This window comes from Onychostoma macrolepis, chromosome 05, assembly GCF_012432095.1.
Source record: "Onychostoma macrolepis isolate SWU-2019 chromosome 05, ASM1243209v1, whole genome shotgun sequence".
NCBI classification, from domain to species: domain Eukaryota; kingdom Metazoa; phylum Chordata; class Actinopteri; order Cypriniformes; family Cyprinidae; genus Onychostoma; species Onychostoma macrolepis.
This window is the reverse complement of record NC_081159.1, coordinates 26710383-26730708: the sequence shown is the minus strand read 5'-3', so window position 1 is coordinate 26730708 and position 20326 is coordinate 26710383. Positions and strand designations below refer to the sequence as shown.

Here is a 20326-nt window from a genome sequence, read left to right as displayed (position 1 = left end):
TGGGATGTTTTTTTTTTTTTTTTTTACTCATTCTGATGTCATCCTGATGAAAAGTTTCCCATTAAGCTCCTATAATCTCTGGCTCCCCTTGGGTGATCCGCTCTCATCTCAGTGAACAAATCAAGCTGTTGTTGTTTTTGTTTATTTTCTCTTTCTTCTCTTTTCACTCCCTCACCGTCTTCTTCCTGATTGGATTTTTGACGGCCTACCATCTGTTGCCTGCTGTTCAGTGACTGGCTGTTATGCCGGCACTCACCACACACATACATACTCTCTTCCAATTCCCACCTTCCCTTGAGTATTACCCATCTTTACAGTGAGAGAGCATGTGGTGTTTGGAGTGACTGCATGTGCAAGTTACAAAATATTAATGCTATTTAGAAAAACAAAGCTTTAAGAGGGTCATATAATGACAAATCTATTTTTCTTAACCTTTTGAAGAATAAATAAATAAGAAAGAATTGTCAATAAATAAATAAATAAATAAGAAAGAAAGAAAAAAAAAGAAAAAAATCAAGAAAGTTAGATAATTCCAGGAGTGTTTCATGAATCAATGTGATAATCCATTGCACTCAGTTGTGCGCTACAATACAGAAGAAAAAAAATCTGTTGCTTCTTCTGTTTTCATGGGCAAGAGGAGACTACTGTATAACAGATTGGATCTTAGTAGATCCCTTTCTCCAGGGCCTATGACATTCTCAGTTGTCCCCTCTTGTACCTTGAACCCTTTGCCGATTAAAGGGTTTAGTTCACCCAAAAATGAAAATTAGCCTGTGTTTCACTCACCCTCAAAGCATCCTAGGTGTATATGACTGACTGACTGTCGTACGTGGAAGCCGTCTAGGTGGATGACATAGGACGTTGGCGTTGTGTGATTAGTGACGAACGCGGAGAGAGAACAAAACAAAACGCCGGTCATGAATTAGGAGCACAAAACGAGGATTTGTAAAGAAAAATAATTTCAATTTAAGCCAAGAGGAAACTGGTTTTCCTTTGCTAAAGTAAGGAAACTTTGTTTCATTTGCTCCTGCATATCTCAGAGGCGTGCACGCGACTCATAAGTCCTACGTCATCCGCCTGGTGACGTAGTGAGAAAAAAACGTTTTTTTATTACAGCATATATTATCACAGATGCGCACACTTTATTTCACGTCTTCTGGACTGTTGACAAAAAGCTCCCACTTACCCCATTGTAAGGCTTGGAGGGGCCAGGACTACTTTTAATATAACTCCAATTGGATTCATCTGAAAGAAGAAGTCATATACACCTAGGATGCAATGAGGGTGAGTAAAATAGGCTAATTTTCATTTTTGGGTGAACTAACCCAACTCTTGCAACCTTCCTTGTGTTTTGTGAGTTCCACATGTAGAGCAATCCAAGAAAAAATAGGTCACAATACCATTTACACTATGAAAGCACTAATTATGCTTTTCAAAATACAGATAACTGTGGTTGAGTAAACACTGCATCAGTTTCTGCTTGTTTGGTGTGAAAACAAAACGCTGATGCTCAACATACTGAAACCTTGTGTGCTATGCGGAGGCAGTATATTAAGTCATCATAGGCCTGTAAAAATGTTCAAAAATTTAGGCAACTTAAAATGATAGTTCACCCAAAAATTTATATTTACATTTTTGGATGAACTATCTTTTTAATTATGGCGCTTTCTGAAATAACTATACAGTATAGAAAAGAATTCCAAAGAATTTCAAGATTTTGGATGCAAATGTTAATTATACACTTTTTAACATAATATTCCATTTTATTGCAAAATCAGTGCTATTAATAATTGTTTAAATAAGCATATTAGTAGTAGTATTCATAAAATAGTTCAAATATCTAGTTCAGTCATGAGCTCTAGACGGTGCAGGCTCATAGGTCCTTCACAAGCAATGTGACACCAATTAGATTGTTTACTGTTCATAGCACAAACTGATTGGCCTCTGTTGATTCCTTGTTTAACATTTAACTAGTCTTGTTCAGTATTCGCTGTAAGCTGGTCCTGCAGTGCTTCAGAGTTCCTCTGAAACCCTCCACCTCCCCTAGCTCCACCTGTCTAGATGTGCTGTGGGATTTATATATGCCTATTCATGCATCAGCATATCTTACATTTTACCAGCAGCATGTCTGTGTATCTGTTGGCAGTAGCAAGTCCATTTGCTCTACAGCAGTGTGTGTAGCAGATTTAGTCCGTGAAGACATATCCATTAACATGCTAAAACTTATCATGAGAGTTGTCATGGTTGATATAATATATTAATATTACTTAAATTAAATGAGACTCATGTCTTCCCTGTGGAGTGTTTTTAGTATGGTTTGCAGTGTTCTGCTTATAAAGTGTTTCAAAATGGTCATTTATGAGTTTTTATGCCGCCTACGTGGGCAGTAGGTTTGCAAGCTTGTTTTGAGGATTGTGCGTCTGCGGTCAGCATAAACCGAGTGCCATTTTTACTTTAGTGTGAAACATACAGTTCTAAAGCCAAATTGTCTTCAAATGCTTGCCGCAATATTGTGTTTTTCAGTTGGGCTGCCACGGTGTCCTCATTTTCTGTTCCATCATGACAGAGCTAGAAAACACAGCCACCCACATTCACAGTAATAACATGTACTGTTTGGCTTTTTTATGTATCACTGAACAGAGCAGTGTCCTTAATGGAGTCATTCTGGGTAATATTGTTTTTCTGCCATGCTGAGTTTTACTTCCTGGAAAGGTTTCACTGTGTTTTTTTCATTATGAGTAAGCCCTCACAGAATGTTTTCTTAGGTGAAACTAAAGGTTAATGATATTTTTACTCTGTTTTAGCATCAATCAAACATTAAAATCACATTATAATCCAAAAAGAGAAGTAGCTATATGTCAGTAACGTAATTTAGTATATCTCTCATTCTCTCCTAGAGGAACTCTGGGCTCTCTGCGTCTGCAGCTACGGCTTCGAGACGAGGTTGTGTTGCCATCCAGCCATTACAAGCCACTCACAGAGCTACTCAGCCAGTCGGTCGGCTCTCAGCTCAACGTGAGTCTGATGCCATTTGGACTGAACCTTATCTCAGGGAATATGCCTTGCATTATCTCTTAAATTCACATGGCATATTCCTCGTAACAAGATAACAAGACATAATTTGGTGTATGGATTGCGAAATGTGGCACTCGTTGTTATCTGATCTCATTTGTATGCATGTGCTGGATATTTTATTCGTGCCTGCTCATGTTAAAGGGACAGGTCACCCAAAAATTCTCACATCATTTACTCGCACTTACAGTATGTTGTTCCGAACTTCCATGGCTTTCGTAATATATGGTACATTTTTCTATCTGCTCATTTCTGTACCTTTTGTGTTCCAAAGTCATATGGGTTTTGAACAACATGAGTGTGAGGAAAGGACCACTTAATTTTCTTTTTTGGGTGTACTGTACCTTAATGTTGCACATTAAAACAAGCAATCAAGTAAGTTAATGGGTTATGGTTTTAGCTCACAGTGTTGCATTGTGTATATCTTAAGTAAATTTGAAGCATAACCTCATTTGTGACTGAAATGACTGTGTTAATTGTAGGGCAACTGGCCTGATTTCATCATGCTGATTGATGAGACCACTACAGCAGAGAGCAGACAGGAAGTAGCTAATAATCTAGTGAAGCTGTTTTTGGGTCAAGGGCTTGTCAAGGAGTTCTTGGATGTTCTGTTCAAACTGGAGCTGGAAAAGACTAGTAAGCAAACAAACATGAAACATATACGTAGCACCCATACTGGTAAGGAGCGTTCTAAATCCTATGTACACTGTCATGCAATATTGATGTTATGATTTTCTTTGTTTATCTTCAGCTGAACCCAACACACTATTCCGCAGTAATTCATTAGCATCCAAGTCTATGGAATCATTTTTGAAGGTAAATATGCTTATATAATATAATCCACATGATTTCTTAAACCAGAGAAATCCTAGTTCAGTGGTAAAAAAAATACATACAGTATATATAACAGAATTTTGTTGAATTTGATATGATATATGAATTAAAAAACATGAATAATATTGTGGTTTCACTATTATTATTAATAATAATCAAACTGACCATAACTAGTTCAACAAAAATATGAAATTCAACAAAAAATGTCACTATCTAACATTTTCTAATTTACTGTATACAGTAATTACAACTTTTTTAAACTTTTCAAATGTTGTTTAATGTTTGTGCTTTTGGAAATTAATCTTTACTACCTCTAATTAGGCTTATTACTTTCGGGAATGTTTAAAATGGTGTGTAAAACAGTCCCACTCCCTGTTCAAGGCGTGTTATGTGTCAAAAACCAGGACTGTCCCCAAAACAAGGAAGTCTGATCTTCTTTTGACATTTATTGTAGCTAAGAACTGCCCACATTTTGAGAAAAAATTGTAAAGACAAACATGAATCTGTAAATACTGTATGTTAATTTGGATTTCATATTAAATTAAGCATAATTTTTGCTGTGTTGCAGGTCTATTCCAGCTTAATCCTCCTGCTGTTTTGTTTTATTCCCGCAGTTTTCATAATGTGGTTATAGGCAATATTACACAAAGGCACCTTTGTCTTCGTTCTCTCACGGCAGGTGGCTGGGATGCAATATCTGCACAGGCTTCTGGGCCCGATAATAAACCGAATCTTTGAAGAAAAGAAATATGTAGAACTGGACCCAAGTAAAGTAGAACTGAAAGAGGCAGGGTAAGACAAAAAAAAAAATAATTTAAGACTCCTACTTCCATTTAGCCTTTTTATGGTTTGTAAAGGTCATTTATACAGAATTTTTCCTGGGTCTTTTGTTATTATAGGTGTGCAGGTTTGCACCGTCAGCAGACTGAGTCTGATATCATTCAGCAGAGCTCCAGCCTCCTGCAGTCGTACCTGTCTGAGCTTCTCACCTCCATCCTGCAGTCAGCCTCCTACTGCCCCCTGCTCATCTGCCAGGTTTTCCATCAACTCTACCTCAGAGTTCAGGAGCGCTTCCCCGACCCAGAGTACCGGGTCAGTCACATTCATCTTCAAAAACCATACTTAAAAGTTCACCTGGAACAGTATGGGTTCTCAAGGTGTGTCCTAGTGTGCTGACAATTCACTAAAAATGTAAAATATGTCCAGATTTCAGTTGTATTATTTACCAATTTTTACCCCCCAAAATTCCATAGATTTACACTGATGACAGGCCTTACTAGAATATAATGCAGATTTATGGGTGGACTACTTTGACTATTTTGTATCTGTAGCACAGTTCATAGTTCGTCACAGTACCATTTTAAAATGAGACATTAAAGGATAGTTCACACAAACATGAATTTTTTGTCATAATTTTCTCATCCTCATGTTGTTTCAAACCTGTAAAGACACCTTTACTTCTATAGTGCTTTATACAATATAGATTGTTTTGGGTTAAGTAATCAATTAAGTAAATACGTTACATACATACGTTACATACATACATACCATACATGCGTAACATACCATACATACATACCATACAGTCAGTCAGTCAGTCAGTCAGTCACGCTGCACACAGCAGGGAGGAACGAGGAACACAGAGACGAGGAATTACTCGAAATAAACAGTCTTTAATTCAATCCAACAGGGCTGAGACACACAGGGAACGTAACAAGTAGACCAGACGAATAACAACTGAACAGGCAGGAACTAAATACACAGGATAATTACAAAACACAGGTGCAGGGGATAAATCAATGAACCAAACGAGGAATAATCAATTAACCAAACAAGAACAGGAAAAAGACCATATAAGGGCATTAAGAAACACGGGGGAAAAACTAGAACATTGAACACATGGAAAACAAAAACAAAACAGACCATAAACGTGACATATATAACATGATATACACTATTAAATTCTACAAATAATTACAAAGAAACAAGTAACACACTGAATTAAACATATGAACACAGTATTACATTAAACATGGTATTATCTTGTAAAAATGTACTCCGATAATCTTTGCTTTATTTACAACTTAGAAAAATCATTTTTAGAGTGTAATGCCACACAAGCAAGAGTGCTGTTTTCCCCAAATATCAGCAAAATTACAAATGCTTATATACAATGCTTTTATAAAACAGTTCAATGAGCAAGGTTAACATTCAGTCCTTACATTTTTAAGACAATACTGTCTGTTTTTGCTCTATATCGCCAACAAAAATAGTTCCAAACAAAGCCATGGCTGATCCGTTGCATGTCTCAGAGCAGCTCACAGCAGTGTTTTGTTACTGAATGAATCTGCATTTTTGAATGAATCGGTTGACTGATTCAATGAGTCACTCATAAAGACAGTCACTTGCTTCGTTTCTGAATAAACTGGCTGAACGATCAGCTAAATTATTCAATGGCTCACTCATTAAGACAGCGACAGTTTCAAATTTAAAAGAATCATTTCATATTTTATTCAAAATAGTATATTTTTACTATTAAACATAAATCATGAGATTGTAATAGTTGAATAATGCATTAATGCAGTGCAAAGATTAATTTTGTTAATACTGATTTCAATTGATTGTACCAGCCCTGTAGTGTATTAATATTTAATATAATTAAAAGATTTGAAAGATCACACATACATTTAAAAAGGTAAAAAAAAAAAAGTATATATAAATATATTTAAGCTGCTCTTCATGACCTGTTTGTATATGTTTCCTCAGAAGGTGAAGTTCATTGCTGTGACCAGCTTCCTGTGCCTGCGGTTCATCTCACCTGCCATTATGTCTCCAAAACTATTTCACCTGCGAGAGAAACATGCTGATGCCCGTACAAGCCGCACACTTCTGCTACTTGCCAAAGTATGATTCTTTTATATATTTACGCATATCTACAGTAACACATCTAGTCACGTTGTCCAGCTTTTATATCACTTTAATATAACATAAATCAAGCTCAGATCCTTTCAGTTGATGGAGGATACATGTTGCATTCCCTTCTGCAATAACATCCACTATTTAGGTCACAGTATAGTCACAGATTATGACCTCAAAACATTCATAGAGCTCATTACGATTAACATATTCCATCTTACGTCATTGTTGTGTGTTTCCTCAGGCCGTGCAGACCATTGGGAATATGGACACTCTTGCATGCTGCTCTAAAGAGCCATGGATGGTCTGCTTGCAGCCAGCCATACAGCAAGGCATCACCCAGCTCAAAGACTTCATCACTAAACTGGTCAACTGCCATGAGTCAGAGGGTGAGCTGCGCTGAATTAGTCATTAGATGAAAAATTGAGTGAATCCTGGTGCTTGGCTGGAGACTCATTCATACCTGTCATATCTGATCTGTCTTTAGATAATTAAGCTCCATTTTTAATTTTCTTGTTGGAGCTGCAAGTTTAATTTTGACCCTTAAGACCCTTAAGAGATGGAGCTAATAGTCAAGACCCTAATTTTATTCACTTCTCTTGCTCTCTTTCTTGTTTGCTTTATTTTTATAACAGATCTTGAGCTTCAGACACGAATGAGTCTCCAGTGTGGCACTATGGAGAAAGAAGGCTTCCTTTTCCTCCACAGGACCAAGGACAAGTGCATGCCCATGACATCACCCTTTAAGAAGTACTATGTCACGCTCAGTAAAGACACTCTGTCGTACTCGCGGACGCAACACTCAAAAGTGAGTAGCAAAATATTCATTATTATTATTATTATTAGATAGTTGATATTGAGTGAACATCACCTCTGATTCATGTATGTTTTTTTTTTGTTTTTTTTTTAACTTACAAATAACTTTTATGTATAGGTCTGATCCTAAAATAATAAAATCCATTATAACAATTAAATATTATTTTATTGTTACATTTTACATTTTTTAAAACTATTACATTCTACACTACTATTATTTTACTATATTTATGCTGTTATAGTTTTATTAATGTTTTGAATTAGCATTTATTTTATATTTTCAGATTTTTATTTTAAATTTAGTTTCATTTTATTAATTTTGTTATGTGCTTTTGTCATTTTTTTATTATTATTTTGTAAATATTACTATTTATATTTAATTAATTAATTTATTAATTCCGGTTTATTTATTTGCTTCCCCTCAAACTTATTTCAGTGAGGTCCAAAGGTAGTATTTCTAAATATAAATAAAATATAAATTAAATTTTTTATTTTCTACTTTAAATTTTATTTAAATTATAAATTTTGTAGTATTTCTAAATATAAATAAAATATAAATTCAATTCAATTTTTCCTCAAATATTTATATTTTAGTTTACTTCAGCTTTATTTAAATTAACTAAAATGTTTTCAATAGTTTTGTAACAATAATAATCATGAAATAATCTATTTCAATATTATTTAAAAATATTTCAAATGAATTTAGTACAAATTAATAATGTCCCTCAAATATTCTGCATTATTTCCATCACAACCAACCGTTTTTCAAATGCTAGTCTACCTGGTTACAGTGTGGGAGCATACCTGAGATGAAATATGAGGGGGGTTTTTCTAAAAGTGGCTGGAATTGTCTAAAGAGACACAATATACAGTACAGAGTATGTAAGTTAAATTAAGTAGACTCCGTTCTCTGAATCTGCAGAAGAGCTCGTCTATTTCGCTGCCAAAGATCCGGGCGGTTGAGAAGGTGGAGGAGAAGTGCTTCGGCAGTGCCAACGTCATGCAGATTATCTCAAGTGAAGATTCTGGCCTGCAGGAGACCCTGTACCTCGACTGCAAAGTTAGTGTTGCACTGCATTCACAAATAAATCGAGAATGTGGCTATTCAGATTAGACCCTGACTCAGATATTTGTTTGTTGTTGGTGAGCTTATAAGAATGGGCCATGAAAAACCTCAAAAGGGTTACTTGATGTCTCATTGTTTCATACTCTTTGTCTCTCTGTGTGGCTGTAGAGTGTAAATGAGTTGAATCACTGGCTGTCAGCTCTGAGGAAAGCCTGCAGTCACAACACAAACACTATGAGCTGCTATCATCCTGGCATCTATAAAGCAGACAGATGGAGCTGCTGCCATCAGAAGGAGAAATCAGGTACTGCAAACATTGATGATCAAACATTTTGGGGGATTGGTAAAATTGTTATGCTCACCAAAAATACTTTTATTGGATGAAACATAAAGTAAAAATTAATATTGTGATTTTTTTTTTTTTCAATTTTAATATATTTTGAATTTGTAATATGTAATTTATTCCTGTGATGGTGAAGCTGAATTTTCAGCACCTCTCAGTGTCTTCAGTGTCACATGATCCTTCAGAAATCATTCTAATATGCTGATTTGATGCTCAAGAAACATTCCTTACTATTATCAATGTTGAAAACAATTGTGCTGCTTAATATTTTTGTGGAAACTATCATAGATTTTATTTTATGATTCTCTGGTAATTAGAAAGTTTAAAAGAACAATATTTATTTGTAATGGAAATCTTTTATAAAATTATAAATGTGTCCCTGGACCACAAAACCAGTCTTAAGTCGCTGGGGTATATTTGTAGCAATAGCCAACAATACATTGTATGGGTCAAAATTATCAATTTTTCTTTTATGCCAAAAATCATTAGGATATTAAGTAAAGATCATGTTCCATGAAGATATTTTGTAAATTTCCTACCATAAATAACCCCCGGTTTCACAAACAAGGTTTAGGCCTAATCCCAGACTAAAATGTAAGTCTGAGCTGTTTCAACAGAAAGAAACTTGCACTAACTGATTTTAAAATATGGCGGTGCCTTTGTTTTGTCTCAAGATGCACACCAGTATTGTTTTTTTTTTCTAAGGCATGTTTATAAAAACTACTTAAATGTCCTAATTGAACTATTGCCTAATCCTGGCTTAACCTAAGCCCTGTCTGTGAAACCAGGCCATAATATATTAAAACTTAATTTTTGATTAGTAATATGCATTGCTAAGGACTTCATTTGGACATCTGTAAAAGCAATTTTCTCAGATTCCTGATTTTCAAATGACTGGTTTTTATGACTGGTTTTGTGGTCCAGGTCACAGATGTCTTTACCATTACTTTTCATCAGTTTATTGTGTCCGTGATGAAAGTATATTTAATTAAAAAAAAAAAACCTGCACTGATGAGATCTTTGTTCATAGACCCAGGCTGTGATAAAACCAGGCATGGAGTGACTCTGCAGGAGTGGTATGACCCACTGGACCCAGATCTGGAGGCTCAGCTCATCTACCAACATCTGCGTAGTGTCCAGCATGCCATGCGGTAATGTAGCATTAACATACTGGGCCTGTGTATAAATTTGTCATCTGAAAGGATTGACATCAAACACATAATTCTATACAAAAATAATTATATTACAGTTAAATTGTATGCAGTTCAATGTGTTTATCATTTTTGTAATACCTTCTATTCTTGTCTAAAATCCATGTCAATTAGCTATAAGTCCAGGTCATCTAAAAATGTCTTATACTTCTTTGCAGAGATAAGTATTACAAGTTGAGAGAGCAGGAGGAGTTAAGGAGACAGATTCAGTAAGAGGTAAGTTTTCAAGCTTGCTATCTTTCTGTATTGTTATCGATAACTAAAGCTATTAAAAGCATTTTAGGTATATGAAATAAAGCTGAAATAAAATAAAATGTTTTTGGATAGAAAATTTAAATGTAAAATTAGAAATGTTGCATTTGACAATTAAAAAAAGTTTAAAGGAGGCCTGTTAGCCTATTATGCTTGTTTTTACAAGATGAAAGTCTTGGGTGTACCCAGAATGTGTCTGTGAAGTTTCAGCTTAAAAGCTCAAAATACCCCCACAGATCATTTGTTTAATCATTTTGAAAATGGCTATTTTGAATGGAAGCAGAAACATGCTATTTTCGTGCATGTCTCTTTAAGTGCAAATGAACTGCTGCTCCCCGCCCCCTTTTGCAGAATAGGGCTGTGCCTTTACAGTAGAGACCTGCGCTCCCGTGGGAGTACCGCAGGACCAGCGGGACCCAATGCAACGGGGTGCGGCGCGGGACACCTCTTGATGGGCGAGTGTGGGCGGGAAGACAGAGAATATAATTATTCGCGGGTCTCCCGCAAAATAGAAATTATCTAAGCAATTATCTAAACGTAAAATGTCTAAAACATATAAATTGTTATTTATCGGTTGCACAAAAGCAAAAAGAACAACTAATATTAAGATTAAAATGATTAACATACGCAAGCTAGGCAGACTTTCTATATATAACAAGTGTTTAAAGGGTTGCGCAATGTAGCCAATCACAGACTCAGCTGTTGATTTCTGGAATGCAATGGCCAATCAGAGGTGACTCTCCGCAGTGCTGAAATTGCATGCTCACGAATCGTCTCATTTTAATACATGAAGTGTAGACATTGTGAAAGATTCATTGTGCATATGTTCATTGTGTTATAAGAGAGCTTTATGAGATCGCGATGAACTGAGATGTCAGCTTTTAGTGATAATAAAACAAGCTTGCATTCTGCCATGCCAAACCATGCTTGCTTTATGCCGAGTTCACACTGCACGATTTTCAAACTCGTCGGATCGCTGTTGTTTTCACACTGTGTGACTATCTGGGGTAGCATTCAGTCGCTGCTGTGTTCACATTGCACGATGGATCGGCGACAGGGGCTTTCACATTGCACGATTTCACAATAGGAAGAATCGCCGACAACTCTGTCTGATCCGCAAACCACGTTTCACAACAAAACACACGCGAAGTGATAAGGAAATAACGCGAGAACCTGCGTGCGTCAGCCCGTTGTTCTCGAGCGAGACTGGAAGTATTAAAAAATATAGCCCGCAAATGGTCTGTGCACTGATTTCCAGCTACAAAAACAAAAACAAATTATGCAGGAGGGAGATGCAGGGAACAGGGATTGTGTTCTGCAAAGAGTGGTGAATAATAATTTGCAGTAACTGTTATGCTGATGTTGCGGCTGGTCAAGCGTTTGTGCTCATTTCTGTATGATATAATATTAAAATACTGATATGGTCTATAACTCCTCACGGAACTTCCCTCTGCCCTGTATCTTTGTCTCTCATTGGCTGAAAGTTATTGTGATGTAGTTTTCAGTCAGAAATCATTGCACACAGCGTGATTGTGAATCGCTGACAGCTCCAGATATTTAGCATGCCAAATATCTCACGGGCGTCGGCGACGTGTCGGCGATTCTCTCAGATCGCATCTTTGATAATTCACACTGCCCGATTGTCACTCGCGTGAACGAGCTCCGATTTGCCTCCGATGTAGGGCATTTGTCGGCGATTTATCAAAACCTGTCGGCGAGTGAAAAATCGGGCTAAAATAGTGCAGTGTGAACTCGGCATTACTGTTCAAAATAACAGTGGTTTGTGAATGTTGATGCTTAGCCTAAATAACAAATATTTTATCTGGAGCGTTTATGCTGGGATGTTGTGGAGCTTAGGAGATGTTACAGAACCATTTCAAGTAAATTTCTTCGATGTACAGAAAAAAAAATCTATATAGATTACTTTTATGTGGGTTTTTGCGGGCGGGAGCGGGACCAGATCAGATATATTTCTGTGGGAGCGGGTGGGCGCGGGACAGAATCTTGCGGGAGAGGGACTGAAAAATCCGTCCCGCGCAGGTCTCTACTTTACAGCTCATACCTCAGATACTCTGCTAAAAAACATCCACTTGGTTTTGATTGTCATGTCTGTCGCACTGAAATCATGCTGTTTAAAAACATAATCGCAATTAGAAGTTAAAATAGCATATTTTCTTAGCGATAGATGCTATTTACTCAATGTGCAAATAGCAATTATATTTACACTAAGTGAAAATAGAATTATTTAGCGATATGCTATTTACACTAAGTGTAAATAGCTATAGATTCTATTTAGGCTACTTTGGGCCCTATTTTAACGATCTAAGTGCATGGTCTAAAGTGCAGGTGCACTTAGGACGTGTCCGAATCCACTTTTGCTAGTTTAAGACCACTAGTTTAAGCATGGTCTAAAAGGGTTGTCCCTATTCTCTTAAAGCTGCAGTCCGTAACTTTTGGTACTCTAGCGGATAATAAACAGAACTGCGTGCGTGTTGCGGAAGAACACTGTAGCCGGAGCTACTTCTCTCTGTTTATGTCTATGACGAATCACGCAGGTACTGGGCTACTCCACAGCAGTACCCGAACCAGTCTAAATAGTGCGAATATAAACACTTATTATAGGTGTACAGTAGTGATTCAGGACAAGCCAAAAAACACTGTTTGGAAAATGGGTTCATGGTGTTCTCGCTTATTATATAAATTTTGAACATTTGAATACAGTGACCAGGGGCTGTCAAGTTTGAAAAATTATGAAAACGAAAGCAAAGCACTATCTATGAGCTGAGAATATATGTCTTTTATATATTTATATATATATAAATAATATAATATAATATAATATAATATAATATATAGTTAGGCCCATATATATCTGTTATTTAATAATTTCGGCTCTGTTTGCCACCAGAATATAATTAAAATGAAACAATCAAGATGTAATTGAAATGCAGACTTTAAGCTTTAATTCAAGGGGTTGAACAAAAATATAAAATTCTTAGGAATAACAACCATTTTTATACACAGTCTCCCCATTTTCAGGGTCTCAAAAGTAATTGGACAAATACATAAAATCTTAAATAAAATGTTTATTTCTAAAAATTACGGACTGCAGCTTTAATGAGTAATGGGTGTGTTTTGAGATGGTCCTCACTGCAGAACACAAGATCCAGGGGGTGTGGTTGGATCTAGATCCAACTCCTCCCACCTTACATTTACCTAAACCTTCCCGTCTCCGCCCCCTGATCCCTAAACCCACTCATCCCCACCCCTAAACCTACCAGTCTCCGCCCCCTGGATCTTTGATCTGCAGTGAGGGGTTACTGTGTGTTTTGGGCGTAACGTGCAATCAGGGGCGGACTTAGTGATTTGGGGGCCCTAAGCAAATTTCAGGTACGAGCCCCAACACAATAACTATGCTCTTTTACGCCTAACCCTTATTTTGCTCGCTAGCTCTCTGTCTTTATAGCTATAACTATTATTTATTATAACTATTACCCCTTCACAACTTAAGTAGCCTAAATAATTAGTCAACCTGATGCTATTCTAAAGCCATATTAAGCTACCTTTTTTTTCCTGGATCACCAAAGAAGACATTATATTAAAAAAATGGTTGCACTTGTCAATTTAATGAATTGTAAACTTCTTCAATATTTTTACAAAAAGGAATGCAACTCGTTCCGTATTCTAAGTGTACTTAAGGTATACGATAGGGTTTGCCGAGAAACAAATCGAAAATCTAATCTATTAAGTGAAAATCTCCAGTCATTGCATTCGTGCATTTATACGCGTTTTAGTTTATAGTTCATTTGCATTCATTTCGCTCTGGCGCGAATAGGAAAAGCACACAAGAGAGTCATTTTGAAACATCAAGACAAATAAAATTATGACTTGAAACACAATAATTTCTTTACTGAGGTGAATATATCTGTTCTGAGACAGTCAAAACAGCTTAGAATGCATGCAAAGAGCGCTCCGTCTATAATCACTAAAAGCTGTCACTTCAGTTCATCGCGATCTCACGACGTTCCGTTAATAAGCTCTCTGCACAAATAATCTCTTATTTACATTTTATCTACACGTTGTTATAATGAGAGGATTCACAAGCTTGCAGAACTCCGCACCTGACAAAAACTCGCTGTTTTGAGTGGTGAGTGAACATTTGACGCTCTCCATAACATAAATATACTGGTGCATTTACCAAGTATGTTTCACGAATATCAGACGGGGCCCCCTGATTCCCCGGGGCCCTTACCTCGCTTATTGGTTAAGTCCGCCCCTGTGTGCAATAAACCAATCAGAGTCTCATCATCTCCCGTGCCCTTTAAGAGCGAGTTGCGTTTGCACTATGACGGATTCGCTATTTACACGACGGAATGTGCAAGAGCAAAGACTGAACGCATCTCAGAGAGGAAACGGAGCTGTTCGTGTGCAAGCAAATAGGTAGCCTAATTCTGATACATGCAATCCATTATAACTTGTAGGCATTTTTATATTTATGTAGCCTACACAATAATAATCTTTTACATTGTAATCCTTTAATTTTTTTTATATTTGGCATGTTTGTGTGCTGCTGCATGTCTCTGTGTGTGTAATATGCAGAGTGTACGCGCCTTGTGGACCCGCCTAGGCGCATATTACTAACGCGCTCTTTAAAGGGATAGTTCACCCAAAAATGAAAATTTGATGTTTATCTGCTAACCCCCAGGGCATCCAAGATGTAGGTGACTTTGTTTCTTCAGTAGAACACAAACGAAGATTTTTAACTCAACCCGTTGCAGTCTGTCAGTCATATAATGCCAGTCAATGGGCACACAATCTTTGAGAGAGAAAAAAACATGCACACACAAATCCAAATTAAACCTTGTGGCTCGTGACGATACATTGATGTCCTAAGACACGAAACGATCGGTTTGTGCGAGAAACTGAACAGTATTTATAGCATTTTTTACCTCTGATACACCACAATGTCCAACCATCCTGAACTCATCCACAACATCCGGCGCGTGACACGTTAACGGCTCTGGAACATAGATATATATATACATAGATATACGTAGATCCTTAGTATCGTGGCTCATAGAACCCGTCACTAATGAGGCATCTATGTACAGTGAGGAAAATAAGTATTTGAACACCCTGCTATTTTGCAAGTTCTCCCACTTAAAAATCATGGAGGGGTCTGAAATTGTCATCGTAGGTGCATGTCCACTGTGAGAGACATAATCTAAAAAAAAAAATCCAGAAATCACAATGTATGATTTTTTAACTATTTATTTGTATGATACAGCTGCAAATAATTATTTGAACACCTGTCTATCAGCTAGAATTCTGACCCTCAAAGACCTGTTAGTCTGCCTTTAAAATGTCCACCTCCACTCCATTTATTATCCTAAATTAGATGCACCTGTTTGAGGTCGTTAGCTGCATAAAGACACCTGTCCACCCCATACAATCAGTAAGAATCCAACTACTAACATGGCCAAGACCAAAGAGCTGTCCAAAGACACTAGAGACAAAATTGTACACCTCCACAAGGCTGGAAAGGGCTACGGGAAATTGCCAAGCAGCTTGGTGAAAAAGGTCCACTGTTGGAGCAATCATTAGAAAATGGAAGAAGCTAAACATGACTGTCAATCTCCCTCGGACTGGGGCTCCATGCAAGATCTCACCTCGTGGGGTCTCAATGATCCTAAGAAAGGTGAGAAATCAGCCCAGAACTACACGGGAGGAGCTGGTCAATGACCTGAAAAGAGCTGGGACCACCGTTTCCAAGGTTACTGTTGGTAATACACTAAGGCGTCATGGTTTGAAATCATGCATGGCACGGAAGGTTCCTCTGCTTAAACCAGCACATGTCCAGGCCCGACTTAAGTTTGCCAATGACCATTTGGATGATCCAGAGGAGTCATGGGAGAAAGTCATGTGGTCAGATGAGACCAAAATAGAACTTTTGGTCATAATTCCACTAAACGTGTTTGGAGGAAGAAGAATGATGAGTACCATCCCAAGAACACCATCCCTACTGTGAAGCATGGGGTGGTAGCATCATCTTTGGGGTGTTTTTCTGCACATGGGACAGGGCGACTGCACTGTATTAAGGAGAGGATGACTGGGGCCATGTATTGCGAGATTTTGGGGAACAACCTCCTTCCCTCAGTTAGAGCATTGAAGATGGGTCGAGGCTGGGTCTTCCAACATGACAATGACCCGAAGCACACAGCCAGGATAACCAAGGAGTGGCTCTGTAAGAAGCATATCAAGGTTCTGGCGTGGCCTAGCCAGTCTCAGACCTAAACCCAATAGAGAATCTTTGGAGGAGCTCAAACTCCGTGTTTCTCAGCGACAGGCCAGAAACCTGACTGATCTAGAGAAGATCTGTGTGGAGGAGTGGGCCAAAATCCCTCCTGCAGTGTGTGCAAACCTGGTGAAAAACTACAGGAAACGTTTGACCTCTGTAATTGCAAACAAAGGCTACTGTACCAAATATTAACACTGATTTTCTCAGGTGTTCAAATACTTATTTGCAGCTGTATCATACAAATAAATAGTTAAAAAATCATACATTGTGATTTCTGGATTTTTTTTTTAGATTATGTCTCTCACAGTGGACATGCACCTACTATGACAATTTCAGACCCCTCCATGATTTCTAAGTGGGAGAACTTGCAAAATAGCAGGGTGTTCAAATACTTATTTTCCTCACTGTATATATATCTATGTGTCAGAGCAGGTTGACGCGTCACGCGCCGGATGTTGTGACAATCAGACATTGAGGTTTATCAGAAGTAAAAAGTCGTTTTCAGACCAGTACGCCCATGAGCACACAAATGGACGCAAATGCATTTGCTTTTGAAACCACGTGGCACAGGACGTGAAAATGATAACTAACGGTGCGTTCCAAATGGGATATATCGCCCTCCAATGGGCACTTCGGAGTGAAAACAGTCATGGCCGCCATATTGAAGAGTCGTTCCAAACCGAAGTGCTCAAAACTAGCCACTTCAAAGGGCCCTTCGGAATGAAGGATTTCGAAGGGTACAACTGATGGATACCTCGTGCTCCCATGATCTTTTGCGCAGATTCTTTACATGGTGACAGCGCCTCCGTGTGGGCACGGGATGATGGCGCAGAAGGGCACTTCAAGAAACAGTTGTTTGGTCCCCTACATCCTTCAAACCTTCGAAGCTCCCACTCTGGAGGGTAAACCCTTTGAAGGGATTAGGAACGCAGGGTGTGTTGGGCTGAAACTAGCAAAAAACACTTGCGTCGCGCCTGGCGCCGTACTGCACCATGTGTATGATAGGCCCCACTATGTTAAAATGGCAGGATTTTCTGTTATTTACTGTTTACTACTTAATGCAAATAGTGGTAATTATCTGCGGTACATTATAAAACCGTATGCAATTCTAAAGTATTGAGAGTAAATTATCATTTTAATTCAAATTATTAAATGGATGCCACCTTATTGGGACAGTAAAGCCCCCCCTACACTTACCCTAACCCTAGCCAATACTTTTTCAACTTGATTATTTCCCTCATTTTTATTGAAAATAAATGCCTTTCCGATGTGATATGAGTAAATAGATAGTCCGTTATAATAATTTACTAGGTTAATCTTTGTTACGTTTCCTTGTAGGGGACCCGACTATAGCACTTAAATATGGAAAAATCAGATTTTCATGATATGTCACCCTTAAGTGTTAAAATTACTAAAACCAAAATAAATAAAAAATTAAGCTAAATATAACAAAAAAAAAAAAAAAACGACTAAAAATGACAAAAGCTCAACAAAATTATTAAAATTGAAAAAAAAGAAACCTGAAAATATAAAAATAAAGCTACTTGTACATATCAACAAATATTATGATAATACATAAATAATGCTAAAATAGCACTGCTTTTTTCCTCCATTTTTATTTAATGATTAGTGACCATGTTAAAACACCACTCACATGTACCCTTTGTTCTTTGGCATGTGGCAGCTTCTCATAAATAAAGGACTGTTTTGATCTTACAGACAAGAAGAAAGTCGATGGACTATCAAAGCTCTTCAGTATCCTCCAAGACCTACATGATGCACACGCCGCGGTGGAAGAGGAGGAAAGATCAAAGAATAAAAATGTTTTCTTGGAATTACAAACGTAAACAAAAGGACTTTTTAACTGGTTGCATTTCATACTGTAATTCACAGTGTTATTCAGTCACTGAGCTCATACGCAGGCTTCAAACCTGCTATTATTTGACAAATAGACGAGAAATAAATGCTGTACTGTAAGTTGGATTTGTTCTTGTATTCTTGAACTTTTGAACCGATTCTTGATGGATAGATGGATATTTAGAGGGCTGCACTCTAAAAAATGCTGGGTTAAATACAACCCAGCGCTGGGTAAAATATGGACAAACCCAGCGATTGGGTTACTGCCCAGAAGGTTGGGTTAAGCATTTAACCCAACTGTTGATTAAAAACAACCCAGCATGTGTTCTGTCCAATATTTACCCAGCACTGGGTTGTATTTAAACCAGCATTTTTTAGAGTGTGCGATCACAATCCCTTTATTAAAGGATAGTCGTGGTGTATTTGCTAAATATTTGGTATTAAGGACAGTGTTACCTTACTGCAATGACTCAAGTGGGTTGCTAACTCAAAAACTGTGTTTTGTTGGCATTTTTGCAGCTTTTGCATGAATTCAAACAAATTTGCTTTACCTTTAACTTTTTCAACATTAACTTCAACTAATCAGCATTCTTTCTTGCTTTAACATGCTTTTGACTTTACAAAGCACCGTGGATATGCATGTCAGCTCTTCCACTGTGCAATTTTTCATTAAATCAGTTTTATTAGAATGTTTATATAGATTTTAAAGGTGTTTGTTTTTAATTTATTTTTTAAATCTGTAGCTTGATGGCAAGAAGAGGATTTGTTTTTTCTTGGATTTGAATACCGTGTAAAGCTGCCATTCCTGCTGTCTCAATGCCTTGTCTGTATGTGTCATGTTTTGTTATGTCTTTTTATGATATGAACTGTTAAAAAATATGCATTGTGCATTTCACAAAAACAGTGTATTCCTGTCATCTTTAAATGTGGAACATTACTTTTTTTCCTGAATGGTGGTGATGTTTAGTATTTGTCCACTAGGTGGCATTACAGTGTTCCTTATTGATGATCTGAATTCAGGCCTCATTTGCAGTACAGCAGTGCTTATGAACACAAACTCTTTAAAACTAATTCCAGAAGATATCAAGAAGAGGTCTCTGGATGGTGTTTTAAATTCCTCTGCAGCCATATTTAATTATGGCTTTAATTTACTACCTTTTAGTAAATATTATGTGCACTACACAAATCTCTTGAGAACAGCCTGCATTAACTGTAAAATTATAAGAGGATTATTTCTGACTTTTTGAGGTTTAAAAAGTTTGTTTTAACCCTCGACTATGTAGTTTAACTTGCAATTACATTCACAATATTTAATTTGTCTTAAAACAATTCTGTCATCATTTACTCGCCCTAATGTTTAAACCTGTATGATTTTCTTTCTTCCATACAAAACAAGATATTTCCCAGAATCTCCGTGCTAGACTTATACAATGCCTAAAGTCATATGAAAACTATGTTGTGAGCCATTCTGCAAAAATATCGAATTTGCATTCCGTGGAAGAAAGTTTTGCATTTTATAGCTTTTGGACTCTGTGTTTTTTTGGAAATACAACTGAAGTCTTTTTATGGCATATCAACAATTATTTATTAAACACATTCACTGAATATGACCAAATCAGGTGACAGTATGTGGGCAATATAGATTCGAATAGAGTATATTA

General features: G+C 37.2%; 1 protein-coding gene across 1 annotated transcript in view; it reads left to right on the top strand.

The window, feature by feature from the left end:
• Positions 1-18785, top strand: part of rasa4 (RAS p21 protein activator 4) — a 40794-nt gene extending 22009 nt beyond the window's left edge. Inside the window, 14 exon segments of the mRNA XM_058777243.1 lie at positions 2898-3015; positions 3555-3708; positions 3824-3888; positions 4586-4698; positions 4806-4998; positions 6673-6810; positions 7067-7211; positions 7458-7630; positions 8561-8698; positions 8873-9008; positions 10078-10198; positions 10417-10442; positions 10445-10474; positions 18528-18785. Of these exon segments, the coding sequence (XP_058633226.1) occupies positions 2898-3015; positions 3555-3708; positions 3824-3888; positions 4586-4698; positions 4806-4998; positions 6673-6810; positions 7067-7211; positions 7458-7630; positions 8561-8698; positions 8873-9008; positions 10078-10198; positions 10417-10442; positions 10445-10474; positions 18528-18655 (1678 nt within the window). The 3' untranslated portion in view covers positions 18656-18785.
• The last annotated feature ends 1541 nt before the right edge of the window (positions 18786-20326 follow it).